This window comes from Alternaria triticimaculans (assembly GCF_023758025.1).
Source record: "Alternaria triticimaculans strain BMP 0046 chromosome Unknown scaffold_1, whole genome shotgun sequence".
Taxonomy (NCBI): Eukaryota; Fungi; Ascomycota; class Dothideomycetes; order Pleosporales; family Pleosporaceae; genus Alternaria; species Alternaria triticimaculans.
The window spans coordinates 1195447-1215078 of NW_026055958.1; the positions used below are offsets into that span (position 1 = coordinate 1195447).

Below are 19632 nucleotides of genomic sequence, written 5' to 3' on the forward strand. Positions count from 1 at the left end.
CTGGGCCGGCATGTTTTCCAACTTTGCCAGTGCAATATCTGGTAATGCTCCAGAAAGAGCAAGCAAAGATGAGGGGGCCTCGCTCACCTCGGTCCTCGAGACACCCGCCCTACGCGTCGAACTGGCACTCCTCGTCCTTCTGAGCATCGATGCCATGCGAAACGACCTCACGGCCACCTTCGAGCCATACGACAATCCCGAACCGAAACCCTCCATTGCGACCCGGTCGCCCGCACCCAAGCCTGGAAATCAGGCACCAGATCTCATGAGCTTCGACCGGCCGAGACAGACCACCAAACCAGCGCCTCCTACTAGGCAATCATCACAAGAACATGAGTCTACACAAATGCAGGCTTTGCGACGGAGCGCCTTGACCTTCTTCGATAGATGGCGGGCAAGTGTCATGCATCGAATATGCGACGTCCTCTCTGTTCGGGGTGAGACTGTCCGACAAGCGAAAGCAAAGCGGAAGCAAACGCTAGACCAAGCCGAAAGGCAAAACCAGGGCATCTCTTCGCTCATCGACTTCGATGATCTCGATCCCTTCGCAAGCGCGGCTCCCACACGACCCAAGAATACAAGGCACGGACATTATGAGGTGATTGAGACTAGGCTGCTAGCTCTTGAGGAAGATAAGCGTGTGCTGGTTTTACACTGCCTCCTGCTGCTCTTACTGAGCTTGGAGCAATACTCGGCATATTCGCGCATCTTGTTGCTACGTCTGGCAAGCAGTCTTAAACTAGAGGCTGATTTGCTGGGCGAGCATGAGAAGTCGGTTGCACAAGGTCTGCTAGCCACGGCTGCCTCTCAGATGGACGCCGAAGCGACAGCAAAGAATCAAGCGTCAAATGATGCTGTGTCACGCCGTTGGAAGGTTGGTCTCGCGACTGTGGGCGGCGCGGTCCTGATTGGTGTTACTGGCGGTCTTGCTGCGCCTTTACTCGCCGCAGGCCTGGGTACTGTCATGGGCGGGCTGGGCCTTGGTGTGGTTTCGACGTATCTTGGTGCATTGGCAGGCAGCTCCGTGCTCGTTGGATCACTGTTCGGAGCCTACGGTGCGAAGATGACGGGGCGCCTAATGGACCAGTATGCGAAAGAGGTTCAAGATTTCGAATTCCTTCCGGTTCAAGGTATGTAAAGCGGAGATGAAGTCTCGCTTGAAGCTAAATGTACCAGATCCCGATCGACCGACGAATCAACGCGAGCTCGATTGGGCTGATGAGCAAGATGCGCGCGACCCACAGAAACGTGAACAGCATCGATTACGCGTATCCATTGGTGTTAGCGGCTGGCTAAGCTCCCCTTCCGACGTCAGCAAGCCTTGGGAGGTAGTCGACTCTGGTACAACTGAGCCATTCGCATTGCGTTTCGAGCTTGATGCAATGCTGCGTCTCGGCAACTCCCTCAACGATGTACTCTTCGGATACGCTTTCGATGGCGTCACATACACTGTCGTCAGTCGTACGCTTCTTGGCGCGCTGTACGCGGGTTTGTGGCCTCTTGGTCTTGTCAAAGCTGCCAGTGTCTTGGACAACCCTTTCCTCGTTGCACTTGCACGAGCCGACAAGGCTGGCAAGGTTCTTGCACATGCTCTTATCGATGGAGTGCAAGGGAAGCGACCTGTCACACTTACAGGTTACTCAGTGGGTGCACGTGTCGTGTACGCATGTCTGATCGAGCTTGCTGAACAACATGCGTTCGGTCTTGTCGAGTCTGCTGTTCTTATGGGCACTCCTGCCCCTGCCAATAGCAAGCGTTGGAGGCAAATACGGTCAGTTGTTGCGGGACGCGTTGTCAATGTTCACAGTACGGAAGATTATGTACTCGGCTTCCTCTATCGATCTGCCAAGCTTCAGGTAGGTGTCGCTGGTCTACAAAAGATCGAAAATGTCCATGGCGTCGAGAATTTCGATGTAAGCAAGCTTGTCAGTGGCCACGACCAATATCGATACTTGGTCGGTACTATACTGGTTGAAGTCGCACTTGGTGATATAGACTTCAACAAGGTAGCTGAGCAAGAACGCGCTCTCGAAGAGGCGGAAAGGCGAAAGAAACAGGCTCAAAAGGAGGCTAAGCGTAAGGCAACGACTGCACAAACAAAGGAGCCTGTCGCCAGGCCTCAGCCCCGAAGTCGACCGGTTCCTGCGGCTCACGACTCTTCGAACTCTCTGATAGATCTTACAGAGCCAGAGCCGACCAAAGCTCCAGCCTCCAACAGCGATCTATCTGGTCTTTCCTTCACCTCCACTGGTGTATCCGCGACTGAGCACCCCTCTTCGAACGTCGAATCATCCACCCCCGCTCTACATAAAACACCCACGGAAGAACCCAAGAGCTTTCCTGATACCACTACGAGATCGTTCCCAGAACCACACGATTTATCAAGCCCCGAGAACTCGACTGTCCGGCTGCAGAAGAAAGGGACCGAAGTCGCTGTTACCGAGGTTCTCGTCTTGCAAGGCAGTGATGCTGCTAAGGACAAGAATATTGATAACGAGCATGATGACGAGTTTGACGACTTCGACTATGATGCCGAAGAAGTTAGTAGCGAGTTTGGAGAACTCAGCATGGTAGAGCCGCTGCCTATGGACGACTTCGATTATGGGTTGATGTAAGGGCGCATGGACCAATCACATCTTCCTGATAGCTCGCAAGGTCCGCCCGACCTGACTAGTGGTTGTTAGATGGTACGCCTCGATTATGCACGTTCCTTGTATGCCGGCTTACATGTAAGGCATCAGCTTGGCTTTCACGGAACTAAGACATTCTTCTCAAGCCTCGGATGATAAGCCGGATTAGTGAACGCGTTACGCGCGTAACGGTATAAAGTTATATGTCTTCAATCAAGTTCACGAAAATCTTTCTACATCCCAGTTTGAATTGATCAGTAGGAGCAGGCACTGTGACGGTAACACCAACCATCTTGCTGACTTCAAACCATCCATCATGCTCTTAGCAACACATCCTCCACCCACATCACTGTCCCCATCCTTCTCTAAACTCGGACCGCGGATATCTCTCTATACCCCACAATCACACACCACTGGCGAACTCATTATCCTATGCACATGGCTCGGCGCCGCCCAAAAACACATCGATAAATACGTCGCCGCCTACCGTACCATCGCACCCAATGCCAAAATCCTACTAATCCAAAGCGACGTAACATCCGTCACAAGCTCCTACCCAGCACAACAAAAAGCCATCATACCAGCCGTCGAAGTCGTGCGCGGCGTACTGAGTGACTGCACTTCCACACCATCTACCAACGTCCCTTCATCTCCAACAGCAAACACCACCAAAACGCACCCAACACCCAAAATCCTCATCCACACCTTCTCAAACGGTGGTCCCATCTCGGCCACAGCCCTTCTTCTAGCTCTCCACACCCAGACCTCCACACCCTTACCCATCACCGGTATCATTATGGACTCTGGGCCCGCAGCAGGATACTACTGGAAATCATACAACGCCATGATTCTCTCTCTCCCACCAGGCCCCATCCGCTCAGCAGGCTACGTCTTCGTCCACGGTATCCTCATCATCTTGCGGGCGAGTGTGGCGTTGGGACGGTACGAGCACCCTGAGGTACTGGTTCGTCGTACGCTGTTGGATGAAAAGTTTGTTGCTGGGGTGGAGAAGGAGAAGAAGAGGAGGGTGTGTTATTTGTATAGCAAGGCTGATCAGATGACGGACTGGGAGGATGTTGTTGCGCATAAGGAAATGGCGAGGGAGATGGGTTGGGATGTGGGAGAAGTGGTGTTTGAGGGGACGCCGCATTGTGGGCATTTTGTGGGGAATGAAGAGGTTTATGTTGGGGAGATGGAGAGGATGTGGGAGGGTAAGACGTTTGGACAGTAAGAGTTTGTCTGATTTCATAATTGTTTGGAGGGACAAGTCGCTATACGAAAGATCCGTTGCTGGCTTAGCGCTCGTTGTCTTGTTTGTTATTATAGTAAAGTGTTAATACAGAGTAAGGCAACAAAACGCAGTTAGTAACTCTATATAGTAATCTTAATATAAGTATATTTTCTAAATACCTTATACTTACTATATATAGCTATAATAATTAATAAAACTTTTTTTATAATATTTACTATAAATATAGTACTTTAATAATAATAATAATAATAACGTACTTATAAAGAGTAATAGTAATAAAAGCTTTTTTAGTATACTTAAAAGTAAACTTAAGAGTAGTAATAAGTAAGCTTTAAAGCTATAAAAATATTAAAATATTCTTAAAAGTTAACGTAAAAGCTTTCTAAGCGTAAGTAAACTTTAGGTCTAAAGTAATATTAAATTATAGTACTATACTACTATAAAATATAAAAAAATATTTATATAAGTAAACTATAGTATAGAAAATAGTAGCTTAGAAAAAGATTATATAAAGCTTTATATATAAAGAATACTTCTTTTTATTTTATATCTTTTTTAATATCTTTATATATATCTAAAAAATCTACTAATATATCTACTAAATATAAAAAACTTTCTATACTAAACTTCTTTTTTATACTTATAATAAAAACTCTAGTTTTTATAATAATAATAATAATAATAATAATATTTAGTGTAATAAAATATACTATATAAGTAGTTCTTACTAGTTATACGCGTAGCGTATTTAACTTTCTAGTCTATTCTAGAAAGTTTTTAATAAAAAACTTATAAAATATAGCTAGAAAAATAAAGCTAGAAAAGAGCTTTTATTAAAATAGTATAAAATAAATAAAAGTAATTACTAGTAATAAAAAATACTTTATAGCTTTATATATTATAAGTATATACTATCTCTTTTAAATAAACTTTTTTCTTAATATTTTAGTAATTATAGAAAAATAGTTTAACTAACTTAGTATATTAAATAAAAAGCTAGCTAAGTTAGTAAATACACTAGTAATCTAAAATAAGCTTAACTTTATTAAGCTTATAAAAAATACTATTTTTTTTAGCTAAAGAAAAGTAGTACTTTACTAGCTATAAAAGGTAGTATATATATAGTATAGTATTAAGCTATACTAATAAATATATAATAATAAGTAAAATAAATAGTTAGTATACTAAAGAATAGCGTAATATAGCTACTAATATAGCTAGCTTATAAGTAATTATATATAAAGTATAAGTTACTAGTAATTATATAAGTATTATATATATATTATATAGATATTTTAAGTTAGGTTAAGCTTTATACTAGTAGTAGACTTACTAAGTTATCTTTTAGAGATACGTAGTTATATAAAGCTAGTATTAGTACTACTAGTTAATAGTCTAGATAGCTATTAGTAATATATAATAAATATAAAGTAGTTAGCCTATTATAATTATATATATTAACTATTATATTAGTAGTAAAAGTAGTATAAGTATAAGTATTATAAGTTATAAATCTAAGCTTACGTTAGAAATTTTTTAAGTTTACTTTTAGAGTCTAATATAGTAACGTGTTATTACGTAATTACGTAATTACGTAATTATTTAATTTTAAAAAAAGTACGCTGTAGGCTCTGTCTCTTAGGCCTGGGGGGGGTCTTGTTTGTTATAACTCTGGTACTTCATCCGCCCATGGTATACTCGACTGTGCTCCCGCTTTCTGCACTGTCATTGATGCCGCTCTATTGGCATGCGCAATGGCAGCGTCGAGATCAAAGTCTGCCCCCCTTGACATTGCTTTCCAACGCGCAACGGCAACCGTGTACGCGCCCGCAAACGTGTCGCCTGCGGCTGTTGTGTCGACAACTTTGACTTTTCGTGCTGGTACAACATGGCCTTGCTGAGACGACTCCTGTTGCTTTGCCGTCTTGTAGAACACGCCCTGAACACCCGAGTAAGTACGGGCCAGATTGCAAATCGGGGGATTACTTACCTCGCCACCAAGCGTAATAATAACATTCTTTACCCCCCTCGCAATAAACACAGCAGCAACCTCATCCCACGAAGTCGGCTTCTCGATCCCCGACAGAATCATCGCTTCCGTCTCATTGACGATAAGATGACCCAGCCCATGATACGCTTCATCCGGCAACGGCACCGCAGGCGCAGGATTAATAATAGTCTCGACACCCTTCTCCCTGGCCGTCTTCATATTATGCAGCACAACCTGCAACGGCAATTCCAGCTGAAAAAGCGCAACCCCCGCATCCTCATCCACAAGATCCTGCACCTCAACATCGCCATTTGCTCCAGGACAAAACATGATCCTGTTCTCCCCGGACCCCGTCTCGACGATGATGACCGCAACACCCGTCTTTTTCCCCTTGAGAATCTGCACTTTCTCCGTCGACAATCCATCTTCTCGCAGAGCTTTCAAGAACCCCTCGTGAAACTCGTCGTCACCAACTGCACCCACCATCCTAACTTCGACATCGGAGCCCTGGGATGAAGTAGCTTGCACTTTGGTGCGTGACAGACGCGCACATGCGACGGCTTGGTTTGCGCCTTTCCCGCCCCAGCCAATGTTGAAGGATTCACTGGTTAGCGTTTCGCCGCCGACGGGGACGCGGGCTGTACGGGTTACGAGGTCGACATTTAGGGAGCCGATGACGGATATTACGGCTGATTTGGAAGACATTTTGAAGGTTGGGTTGCGAATGTGAAGTTTGGTGATGGTAGAGTGTGGTATAGGATGTGCAATGAGGCTCTGGGAGGTTAGCCGAAGACGCTATCTTGATTAGGTTAGCCGAGCCGACGATGTGATGTAATGCTGGGGGTGTTGAGAGATCTTCCATTGGACTGATCGGAATGTCACTATTGCAAAAGCAATTGAGAACTGATTCATCAATACATTCGTTTCTCAGTTTTTCATCACCTGCAGTCTCCCTAATCACCTGATTCTACAAGTTACCTACCTAGGTACCTAGGTAGGTATCTAACCCTGAAACCCTCTAACAAGATTCACACATCATCACCGACACGACAACCATCCCTCGAAATGCCTTCCAATCTGATCCTAGACCTACTTCCCGAGGATTTCGACCACCTCCACATATCGCCAGATCGCTGGCAAGATCAAGAAACCACAATAACCCTCATCACGAAGCAGATCCAACGAGAGGAAAACCATCCCTTCGATCCGCACCGACCTCCCCTCCACGTCTCTCTCAGCATCAACAATCCCCAAACCTTGGCAGAACTAGGCGAGCAGCTCTCCAACCTACCCCCCAGGACCCGTACCCTCTCCCTCACCCTGCCCGAAAACCCGCCTGGCGCGAAGCTTTCTAGGTCAGATGTCTCCTTGCCGGTCAAATACATCACCGGAATCCGCGTCAAAATCTTGGCTGACGGCTTTCCCGAATATGAGCCTACGCCAGAAGACTGGAATGAGCTCGCTCAGGCGTGGGGGGATGCATTTTTTTGCATGCCAGGGCGACATCACATCGAGAATGTTCTGTTGGACCTACGCGGCATAGACCCTTTCGTGATACCAGACATTGTTCCTCTTCTAGTGGAGGTGACGACGGAGTTGTACACGAGAACGAAAGAAGACAGTGGGAGGGAGTTGGTTTTTGGCGTTGTGGGTGCGGAGAGGCAGAGGCAGTGGATAGAGGGGCAGTTGCCGGGGAAGTCGGAGGATGACTTGTTTGACGAGGAGTTGGCTGCTGCGCGAAGACAACGTGGTAGGACGTAGAATTTAGTGGTATGTAGTACTATAGGCTAGTGTACAAAGTGAATATTTATAAGACATATGTAACCTGTTATATACTAGCGTGTTTTATAATATTAAATTTCTCTCTACTACTCTTACTAGAGGTAGCAAGAATTTATGCGCGCTCTTACCTACTATTCTTAATAATATAACTACGCACAAATTATTACTACCTCTAGTACTTCTATCTATACTTATAATACTTTGCTACTATAAGTTATAAATTACGTAACCTTCTACGTAGGCTATTACGCTTTATCTCTACCTTTTCTCTGCTAAACTAGCTTCTATAGCTTAACGTAACTAATAAAACTCTAGATATAACTAAAAGTAGATTACTACTACTTAATAAACTTTTTACGCTTATACTTAATAAACTTATAGCTAGTACTATAGCTATATCTATATTCTTAACTATAATATTAACACTCTCTTATATAAAGGCGTATAGATACTTCTTCTAATATCTACCTAATTAGAATAGCGCTAGTAAAGCTACTAAGTGTTAGACTAACTTTTATATACTATAGGTATATATATCTATATATTCTAGTAAATAGTACTAGAAGCTAATTAAGTTAGAGTAGTCTATTCTATACTTATTCTTATAAGCTTTATCTAGACTAACTAAGACCTTACTATCTTTATAAATAGTTTACACTATACTTAATATATAGTATATAATTATCTTATAAACTAGTCTATCTATTATATTCTACTTATATACTTTTAGATTATAAGTAATAAAAGCTATCTACTCTATATTACTAAATATATATTATATATTATTATAGTAATAAAAAACTTCTTATATCTCTTTACTACCTAATAGTTATATAGAATTATTAGCTTATAAAATAAAAGAAAGTAAAATCTTTATAAGCTAGACTAAAGAGACTTACTTAAAATATTTCTAAAGCTTTAGAATAATAATACGTTATATATAAAATAGAAAGAGTTTACTTTATACTAGTACCTAACGCTAGAGAATTTCTATAATACTATAGTTAGAGATATATACCTCTCTATATTTACAGCTAGCAATCTTCTACGTATTATTTTCTACCTAGTACCTTACTTTCTAGTAGTTCTTCTTAGAACTCTAATATTATCTACTTAGTCTATAGTTATAATAAACTAGAAGACGTGTTATAGTACGCGTAAGTCTAATAATAGCTAGAATAAAAATATAGAAATTATATTTAAAGATTAAAGTAAGATAGATATAAAGATATAGGCGCGTAAATCTTAGTATATATATAAATATAAAGTTTTAGATATTATAATAGTCTTAGGCTTTACCTAAGCCTAGGCTAGAATAAAGAAAGTATAGGTAAAGTCTAGACTTACTATATAAACCTCTAGATTCTATATATAGCCTTTTAAGTTTTAAGCCTTATAATATTTTATTAATACTTAGTATATTCTAACTTTAAGACTAGTTTATAATATTTATAAGGCTTCTTTTTTATATACTATATATAAGTTTAAAAATAGACTAGCTAGGCTTAAAAAATAAAAATAGCTAAAAACGTAACTTTATAAGTAATTCTAAACTAACTATAATAACTAATCTAAGACTACGTAGAAGACTACATCTTATTTTAGATACTCTAGGTCTAAAATAAATATCTTATCTAACGCTTTAAGATCTTAAGTATATAGTTTAATACTATACTTCTCTTTAGTAATACTTTATAAAAAGAAAATACTACTTCTACTATAAAGATATTTATTAGTAGTTTTAGCGCTAGTATAAACTTTTTATTTTCTTTTTCTTTTCTACTTATATATATAGATAAGTATAGGCTTTTTTAGATAGAGAAGCGCTTTAAAGATAATAAAGTATACTTCTAAGTTTAGAAGGTAATAATTAAGTATAAGCTAGTAATAAACTAAGAGTTTTTAGAGAATAGAAAGTTATAGTTTATATTTATTAACGCTAAACTATTACTTATAGTCTAGTAGTAAGTTACTTTATACTTTAAGATAAATAGATATAGTATTTAGAATCTACTAGAGTTTCTTAACTACTTATTATTCTACTATAGTAATATCTATAGTAAGAAGTAGGCTCTAGTGCGTCTAGACTATTTATGCTAAAGAAAGTATTAGTTTTTTATAAAATTCTTTATTACCTTTAGCTAGACTTTAGTATAGATAAGTAAGCTCTACTAAACTAATAAGTATAAGCTAGACTAGCTTTATAATACTTTAAATAATTATATAAGAAAAGTTTCTATAAACTAAAGTATATTATATACTAACTATAATACTATAGTTCTTATATATAAAGCTATTATAGTTAACCTTAAGATAGTAGAAATAGAGTTTATCTAGAGATTTTAGCTTTATTACTTTATACTTATAGCGTCTTAGAGGTAGAACTATAATAGTAATATTTATATAGTAAATGTAGAAGTAGTAAGTACTATATCTAAGAGCTTTTATAGAGGTCTAGCTTCTAACTAAAAGAACTAGATTTCTATAAATATATTTAGTAAGCGTAAAGTAGTAGATATCTATATATAGTATAGGCGCGTAGGCTACTATATAAGAGTATACCTAAATATAGCTATAATACGCTTTATTATAATATAATTAGTTAGTTTAAATAAAAAAAAAGTATATTTAGAAAACTAACTATCTTTAAAAAGAGTCTAGCTTAGAGGTAGACTATAGTTATATTAGTAGAGAAGTTACTAATATATAGCTTTAATACTTACTTAGTTAATATTAGCTAGTCTATAAATAAGAGCCTATTTTTAGTATTTTTATTTTTAAAAAGTACTAAGTAGGTATAAATATTAGTTAACTTAAAGTATAAATATTTTTATATAATTAATAAAGTAGTTACTAAAAAAGTAAGTATTTAATTTCTTAAATTAACTCTATAGTTACTACGCTAAGTAGTAGATTTTTTATAAAACTTTATTATCTTATAGTTAGCTATAGTAAAGTATAATATTAATAGTTAGCTAACTTACTTTATTACTTATATAGTTCTAAACTTATATTATAATATTATTTTAAGTAAGCTATAAATACACTAGAAAAGCGTTATTTTTAATATTTTATAAAGCCTTTTTACTATAGATTATACTAAAAAGATAGTAGTATATAAGTATAATTAGGCTCTAAAGTAGCTAGAGATTATAATAATTAGTATTAAGAAAGTAGCTAAGATAGTAAGTTATAGAGCGCGTATTTCTAAGTATAAAAGTATAGTTCTTATTATAAGTATCTATACTCTTACTTATACTTTATATTAGTTCTATCTTTTATTAAAAGATATTTAACTTTTTATAGAGCTTAAGCTAAGTAAATTACTACTTAAGTTAGCTACGTTTTATAACTTCTTTAATAAAGATAAAGCTAGTAAACTACTTTTTTACTAGAGCTATCTTAATTATTATATTAACTTATCTATAGATATATATAGCTATAAGTAGAACGCGCTATAAAGTCTTTTATATCTAATATTACATAATTAGCTACTAGAGCTATATATATAGCTTATAGATCTACTTAATAAGAAGTAGATCTAGGCTAGCTTTTTCTTTACTAAGTTACTAGTTCTTTTAGTAAAAAAAGCCTTTAAAAGTTAGCGTCTTTATATTAACTACTATAGCTTTAATAAAATTATAGTTATAAATTACTACTTACTACTTTTAATTAAGAAGATACTGCGTATACTTTTAAAGGCTTATTAGTTTACTAAAGTTAATATTTATACTACGTTTTATAAGCTATATATAGCTAATAGTAATAAAGTAAAAATAGTATTTTATACCTAATTTAGGTTATTTAAGTAGCTTATCTACTTTTTTAGCCTAACTAATATACTTATATTCTTCTAGTAGTATATTAATAGTACGCTAAAAAAAGTACTAAGTAATTTTATAATAGCGTACTTTAATAATATTCTAATTTACTTTAGAAAAAGTAGAGCTAACTACTTTACTAGAGTAAAATAGATTTTAACTCTACTATATAATACCTAACTTAATCTAGATCTTAAGAAAAGTATATTTATAGTAAAGAAAGTCTACTACTTTAGTTATATTATTAAAATAGAGCGCGCTATATGTCTAGACTTAGATAAGCTCTAGGTAGTCTAGAACTAGTAAGTACCTATAATAGTAATAGATATATATAGTTTTCTTAAGTTTATAAACTTTTATTATAACTTTATCTTTAACTTCTCTAAGATAGCTACTTTTCTCTACTAACTTATAAAGAAAACTACTTAGTTTAAATAAAAACTAAAGAAGAATTAGGCTTTCTAAATATTAAAGTTTATATTTATTATAAGCTTTATTTTTTATTAGTAGAATCTTTCTTACTAAATAATTATTAAGATAGACTACTTAAACGTTACTTTAGAAAGATATCTTTTATAGTATATTAGAGATATTTTATACTTAGTTACTTACTATTTAGTAGCTTTTATAAGTAAAAAGCGTAACTATACTATTTATAATAAAAAGTTACTTACTATAGTACGCTATCTTAAGATATAGGTAGCTAAGCTTACTAGCGTGTATAAGCTTTTTAAAGTTTTTACTAACTATAAAAACTTAGAGTACTTTACTAGTATATAAGACCTTAGTAAGTAATAGTATTACTAGATAAAGTACTTTTCTAAATTCTAGTATATATTATATTATTAGTCTAGGTGCCTTATAGCGTATTTTAATATATTAAGCTACTATAAGTAAAACTATATAGAGAATTTCTACTAGTTAACGCGCGTTATAATACTTATCTAGATTTTAGTAGATATAGCTTAGGTCTAGGTAGAGAATATACTTTTACTAGGCTTTTTAGTATTTCTTAACTTCTATATATAAGGCCTATAAAACACTATACTAGTAGAGAATTCTAGCTATATTAAAAAGTAGAGAGTAGTTTATCTAGATATAAAAGCTTTTCTATTTAAAGCTAATATAACTTAGTAAATTAGAAACTACACTATTAGCGTATATAGTATACTACTTTAAAGAAGTATTTTATAGCTACTAAATTAGAAGCTACTTACTATAATAGTAATCTAAAGAGCTTATAAGTTAGACTTAGTAGAGTATTTAGAGAAAAATATTACTTTCTACTATATATACTAAAACTATTACTAGAATAGTATATTAAGTAATATTACGCGTTATATTAGAAATTACTACTACTATACTATCTACTTCTCTTAGAAAAAGCGCTAAGAGCTATTATAGCCTATTCTAGTAGTAGATAAATACTAGTAGTAAATTTTAATAGACTTTATAATAAAACTACTAGCTTATAATAAGACTTTACTATAGTATCTTTTAGTTATTATAAATTACTTATTAAAATTTATCTAGTTAGAAGTAGTTTCTTTTATAGCTTTAAACTATATTATATAAGTATTTTATAACTACTAGTAGCGTTTCTATAAATTTCTCTTAGCTTTTATTATAAACTATAGCTCTAACTAGTTAGAGGCTTTCTAGACTACTTTATATAAGCTTATAAAAGTAAACTAGCTACTTTTAATATTATACTATCTCTAGACTAATAAAAGTATAGAGCGTATAAACTAGAAGGTATAAGTAGTACTACGTATAATAGTAAACTTTAAATAAACTAACTAGCTTAATTATCTTCTAGCGTATTAACTTACTTTAAATAACTATAACTTAAGTATTATAAAAGTTAGCTTAAACTTACTACTTAATAAATATATAGTAGAAACGCTATAGTAGATTCTACTTTAGAAAAGGTCTACGTATACCTCTAAAGGCTGTACTATCTAGTTTATAAAGTACTTAAAGTTTAGGCTTAATCTAGCCTAAGCTATAATTATTTTTATTTAGTAGTAGTAATAAAAAGCTATAAACTAGTTACGCTACTTTATAAAGTAATTCTAGGTTAGTAATAGAGTATAGTTTTCTATACGTAATATTAAAATAAACTAGCCTAGTAAAAAATTAGACTAGCTCTAAGTAAAGTATACTATAATAGTAGTACTATCTCTTTTTATAGTTATCTTAAACCTACTTAGAAATCTATATAAGACTATCTATATAGATTTAGTAGAGTAGGTAGTAGTAAATTTTCTACTAAGCTAGCTACTAATAGATATATAACTAAAGCTTATAGTAAACCTATATAAAAATAATAAGAATTTATATAAATAGATAGTAAAGAAAGTTTTATAAGTAAAAAACGCTTCTAGTTAGAGCTAGTAGAAGACCTTAGTAAAGTAGGCTAGCTATATTATACTAATATAAGTTAATTTACTTAAACTCTCTAAAACTAAGACACTAGATTATTTTAAAGCTAAATATAAAGATATGTATTTTTATAATAAACTAGTGTATTATAATAAAAAAAAAAAAAGTATATAATAAATTTAGCTTTAGATTTATAATAAAAAAGTTAATTTAATAGCCTTTAGTTTACGCTATCTAGTATATACTATAAATCTTAAGAATAGTAACTCTATAAGTACTATATAGACCTAGACTAGAGGTATATAAAGTTTTCTTAGTTATTCTTTATTTTATAATAGATTTACTTATTAGAAAAACTACTACTTATATTAAACTACTTATTAGGCTCTAGAATCTTCTTTTTAATTTTAGAAAATTTCTACTCTAGCTACTATTATAAGTTTTTCTTAAATAGAATTAGATTTTTTTTAAGTAGAGAAAACTCTTTTTTAAGTAAAAGTAGCTTTTAGACATAGCTAAAGCTCTAGAGAAGTAGCTCTAAAATAAGTTAGCTTTTAATATAGTAGTACGTAGAATAGTTATTATATAGTAGTAGAAAAGTTTCTTACTTAATAGAGTTTTAGTATAAAGTATTACTACTAGAAGTTAATAATAGTAGAATTTAAAAAAAGTAAGCCTTTAATTTAGCTTTAAACTTAGAGTTAAATATAAACTAGCTAAATAATATTAAAATATAGCGCTAAAGTTAGTTAGAAGTAGAAAGATTAGTAGATAGAGTAGAGTCTAGAGCTAGTCTAGAGTTACTAGACTACTTAGTAAAATTCTTTATTAGCTTATTCTAGTTCTACTTAATATTTTTATAAGCTTTAGTACTATAGTAAACTATATTTATATAAGGCGCTAGAGAATTCTATATAAAGATAGATACTAAAGTACTATATCTAAAAGTACTGCGCTACTTATATATAGTAGAGAAAGCTTATATACTTAAGTTTAGAAAAAAAATAGTACTAAACTAGATATTAATATAATAGTAACTATAGTAGATAGTATTTTTAGTAGTTTAAAAGTAGTTATAAAAAAAGTTAGTATAGTAGTTAGCGTAGCGCGTAAAGACTTTATACTTCTTATTATCTAAGTTATATTTATTCTTAAACTAGTTATTAATCTAGTAGGCTTAGTAGTAGAAACTAGAGCTACTTAGAAATAGATAGTCTACTTAGTAGTAGTACTTTAAGAGCGTACTAAGTAGAAGTTAGTTCTAATAAAAGTTAATATATAAATAGTATAAAGAAAGTTAGAGTCTATACTATAATCTTACTAAATATATTCTTTTACTACTAAAACTAACTACTAATAACGTTTAGAGTACTACTAATAAAACGCGTAAGATTATTTAAATTATTTAAGCTATAACTAAATACTATAAGAATAACTATATTTTTTTAAGAGAAATTAAATAAAGATATCTAGTTATTAGATAAATATAAAGCTTTATACTAGCGTTAAGTAAAGAGTTTATAAAAGGTAGCTAGACTAGAGCCTTACTTAGCTATAGTAAGAGTTAATTTAAAGTAGTAGTAGAGAATATAAAAGTGTAGTATAAACTTTAGTATAGTTCTAGTTATAGACTATATAGTACTATATATCTCTAGATCTATAATATAGATATTTCTACGCTTAGTGCTTTACTTAATATAGTAGTTCTAATTATAAAATATATAGCGTAGCTTAGAGTTAATAAAGAACTTAAGTATATATAAAGCGTACTTTACTTTATAATAGCTATAGAAAGAATATAAAGAGCCTAAAAGAAGTTAGCTTATAGTCTAGACTTTTAAAAGAATCTAAATAGAATAAACTAGCACTAGGCTTATACTTATACTTTCTAAACTAGAAGAGTAGCGTAATATATAGAATATATAAGTAATTCTTAGAGTTAGTTTTAGTAAAGTTAGAGTTATTAGAGTTACTCTTAACTTTATACTAGTTTATATAACGCTACTTACTTTATTATATATTAGTTAGAGTATAGTCTAGATCTAATTAAAGCTCTTATCTTAAAGTTATAAAAGAAGCTATATTTAAAAAGACTAGTTAGCTTTCTTAGATCTTAGCTACTAGAGGCGCTAGTAGTAGTAATACTAGTGCTACTATTTTGCGCGTTAAGAGAACTAGCTAAAGTAAATAGTACTAGAGCTATAAGCTAAGTAAGAATAATATAAAACCTTATAATAAGAAATATAGATATAGTTTAGAACTAATAAGTTTTTAAAAAAAGTAGGTATAAAAGTTATAAAGTAAAGAATTAAAAGTAGGTTAGAATAAAGGTAAGTTATATTAGAGTATAAGTAAGATCTTAAATAAAAGCTATATTATAATTATAAAAAATTATAATATAACTCTAGTCTAGATATAGTTTAGAGTTATTATAACTTTATATATAGGTGTAGTAGAAGTTATATAAGTAAAATTTTTATATAGTCTAAAAACTCTATATATATAGATCTACTTCTACATATTATCTATTAGGTCTATAACTTTAGCGTAGAGATATTCTTAGTAATACTATACTACTTTTTTAACTAATATAATAGAGTAAGTTTAGAAGTATATAATAGTCTTAGACTTTATCTAAGCTTAGGCTAGAATAAAGAAGATATAGATAAGGTCTAGACTTACTATATAAACCTCTAAATTCTATATATAGCTTTTTAAGTTCTAAGCCTTATAATATTCTATTAATACTTAGTATATTCTAACTCTAAGGCTAGTCTATAATAGATATTACTATAGAAATAACTCTTTAAGTGTATTATTCTTTTAATCTCTTATAGTTAATACTTTTTACTACTACTACTTTTATAAATAATAGACTTTAGCGTAGCTTATACTAGCGTCTTTACTATACTTATACCTCTTTCTAGTATAGCTTATAAAAGTATTATATATAAGTAAAACTTATAACTATTAGATAGTATTAAGAAAGTTTTACTAACTTTATAGTATAAGTAGCTATAAGTTACTAAATTATTATTTATAGCTACTATAGACTAGTAATACTTTATATTTAGATATTTCTACTTTAGTAATTATTAGCTACCTTAAAGTTACGCTATTAATAACTTATACTTTATAATATTAATTAATTATATAGATAGTAAGGTTTTTATACGTAGCGCGTTCTAATATAGTATATAGATATTTATAGCTACTATAGAAAACGCACTAATAAGGCGTATAGATATAGTATCTATATAGATATAATAGTCTTAGACTTTACCTAAGCCTAAACTAGAATAAAGAAAGTATAGGTAAGATCTAGACTTACTATATAAACTTCTAGATTCTATATATAGCTTCTTAAGTTCTAAGTCTTATAATATTTTATTAATACTTAGTATATTCTAATGTCGCGTCTAGAAGCATAGAAATAAATAGAAGATAAATTATTATATTACAAGCTTACTTAGAAAGCTCTCTTAAGTAGCAACGCTTCTAAGAGCTTATCTTAATCTATGCTAGTATAATTACGTACTATGCTCTTAAGAAGCATCTAGAGGTACATTCTATAACACACTTTTTAAGCATTCTACAAGAGCAGGCTGCGTAGTTGTAATAAGCTCTCTTATTATAGCTAAGAACGCTAATTACGTACTTATTAGAGCATACGTAGCGCTAAGAGCTTACTTAGCGCACGCGCGCTAATTATAATATTACTAAAAATTATTTAATTAGCTAAACGCTCTCTACTCTTTACCTAAAACAAGAGTAAGTATCTTTAATTTTTATTAGTACGCTTACTAACTCTAGTAGTATACTCTATTAAACTAATTAAACTAAGTATACCTCTCTGCATTTGTCTCTAAGCTCTCTAGTATTATATTAAAGAGAAATAAGTATAAGTATAAGAATAGCCGCCTTTCTAAGAACAAGCAGTCTAGTTCTAGCTCTGTAAGCGCCTCTAAGGCAACTTTTTTAAGTTTTAGTTACGCAAGCGCGTTAAAGGCTAAGCTATTAAGCTTTAACACCTTTAACTTCTCTAAGCACCTAGCTACTTTCTCTAAGGCAGATAATTACAAGCGCTTAAATAAGCTCTATAGTGTTTCTAGAGGCTCTTCTAAGCGTAGTTCTTCTAGTAAAAAGTAGAGCTCTAGTTCTATAAGTGCTTCTACTTCTGCCTATAACCTATTTACTACTCTAACTTACGCTTCTAAGAAGTCTAATCTATTTACTAAGCATAGTAATATAGTTACTTAAGAGTAGGCTAATAATATTTTATATTACAATAAGCGCGCTGCCTAAAAGTACGCTAATAAGTAGTACGCTTACAACCTTAAAGCTAAGAATAAGGTAAAGTAAGAGCGTTGTAACTAAATTACTTATAAGCGTTGTATTACTAGTTAAGCTATAGAAAATAAGCAGCGTCTGCGTTGTAAGTGTAACAAGTAGGTTAAGCGCAACTTAGAGCGTAGTAATAAGAATTCTAAAGCTAAGGCTAACGCTAAAACTAAGCGCATTAAGTCTAAGAACAAGCGCTTTGTTAATAAGCAGCGTGCTAAGTAAAAATACCTTAAGATTCTACTTCTAAAGGCTATTAAGCTCTGTTAAGAGATAGTTCTAGAGAAAGTAATCTACTAAGCGCAGCAGTCTACTAATTCTATTAGCGCAATAGAAAAGTACTATAATAAGTAAGCTAGTAAGGCTGCCTAGAAAGAGCATACTAACTACAATTCTAACGTTACTGCGCTCTCTTAGAAGCTTTTTAGTAATTCTTGCAAGCATTCTACTAAAGTTACTATTATAGTTTCTAGTTCTTTAGCTACTAGTAATGCTTATTCTAATATTCTATTTCTAGGTTCTTCTAGTTCTAAGAGCTCTACTTCTAAGAACTCTTTTACTATCTCTTTTAACGCTTCTAAGCTTTCTACTAAAGCCTTAGGTAAGCTTCTTATTTCTTAAAAAAGCAGCACTATTTACAACACTTTACCTTTCTTTAGCTCTGCTCTTAAGAAGAAGCAGCATTCTTTTATTATTATAAGTAGTATAGAGAGCTCTCTCTTTAATCTAGAGCTCTCTATCTAGTCTAATAGTTTAGATAGTGCTAATTCTTTTAACAAGCATAATAATAAGAAGCATAATAATAAGAAGCATGCGCTTAATAAAGATTCTAATAATAAGAATAATAGAGCTTTAGTAACTAAGTCTGCACGTAAGCGTTTCTCTAAGAAGCCTACTTTTATTACTACTAGCAAGCTCTATAAGATAGTGTACCTCTAATACTTCTAGTCTATAAGTACTAGAAAGGCTACTAACTCTTTCTGCAAAAACTGCGTAAGTATTAATAAGAGCAAGAAGTCTACGCGCTACCTTACTAGTGCTGTTAGTAATTATAGATATAATAACGTATACATATACTCTTTCTTAAGCTTAAGAAGCTTTACTAACCTTTTTTTTTTAGACCTAAGTGCATAGAGAAGGTTACTAAGCGTATAGTTAATTAGTTTTGCAACGCAGAGCAGAACCTAAAGACTAGTTATCTACTTAATATTAAGAACTCTTACTTTTATAAGCTTATCTACAACTATAACGCTGCTTTTAAGTAGTACCTTAAGTATAGCTATATAATCTAGAGGCGCAGTAAGAAGTAGAGCTTTAACACCTTAAAGATAGAGCGTAACGCTAATAAGTTTAAGAATACTTCTAGTATTAAGCAGTCTTAATCTAACCTTAATAATAAGGCTAACAACGCTTCTGCTTCTAAGCAGCGCT

At 32.9% G+C, this 19632-nt stretch overlaps 4 protein-coding genes across 4 annotated transcripts; 3 read left to right on the forward strand and 1 right to left on the reverse strand.

The window, feature by feature from the left end:
- Positions 1-10: 10 nt before the first annotated feature.
- Positions 11-2615, forward strand: J4E78_000431 (uncharacterized protein; the record flags this gene model as incomplete). Its single annotated transcript, XM_049361095.1, has 2 exons — positions 11-1130; positions 1177-2615. The coding sequence occupies 2 exons, from the start codon at positions 11-13 to the stop codon at positions 2613-2615; spliced, it is 2559 nt and encodes an 852-aa protein (XP_049226378.1).
- Positions 2616-2946: 331 nt separating this feature from the next.
- On the forward strand, positions 2947-3861 carry J4E78_000432 (uncharacterized protein; the record flags this gene model as incomplete). Its single annotated transcript, XM_049361096.1, has 1 exon — positions 2947-3861. The coding sequence occupies one exon, from the start codon at positions 2947-2949 to the stop codon at positions 3859-3861; it is 915 nt and encodes a 304-aa protein (XP_049226379.1).
- Positions 3862-5545: 1684 nt separating this feature from the next.
- J4E78_000433 (uncharacterized protein) lies at positions 5546-6577 on the reverse strand (the record flags this gene model as incomplete). The annotated part of the gene is made up of 2 exons (XM_049361097.1): positions 5546-5821; positions 5873-6577. 2 exons carry the CDS (start codon positions 6575-6577, stop codon positions 5546-5548), a joined length of 981 nt encoding a protein of 326 aa, XP_049226380.1.
- Positions 6578-6937: 360 nt separating this feature from the next.
- J4E78_000434 (uncharacterized protein) lies at positions 6938-7633 on the forward strand (the record flags this gene model as incomplete). Its single annotated transcript, XM_049361098.1, has 1 exon — positions 6938-7633. One exon carries the CDS (start codon positions 6938-6940, stop codon positions 7631-7633), a length of 696 nt encoding a protein of 231 aa, XP_049226381.1.
- Positions 7634-19632: the final 11999 nt, after the last annotated feature.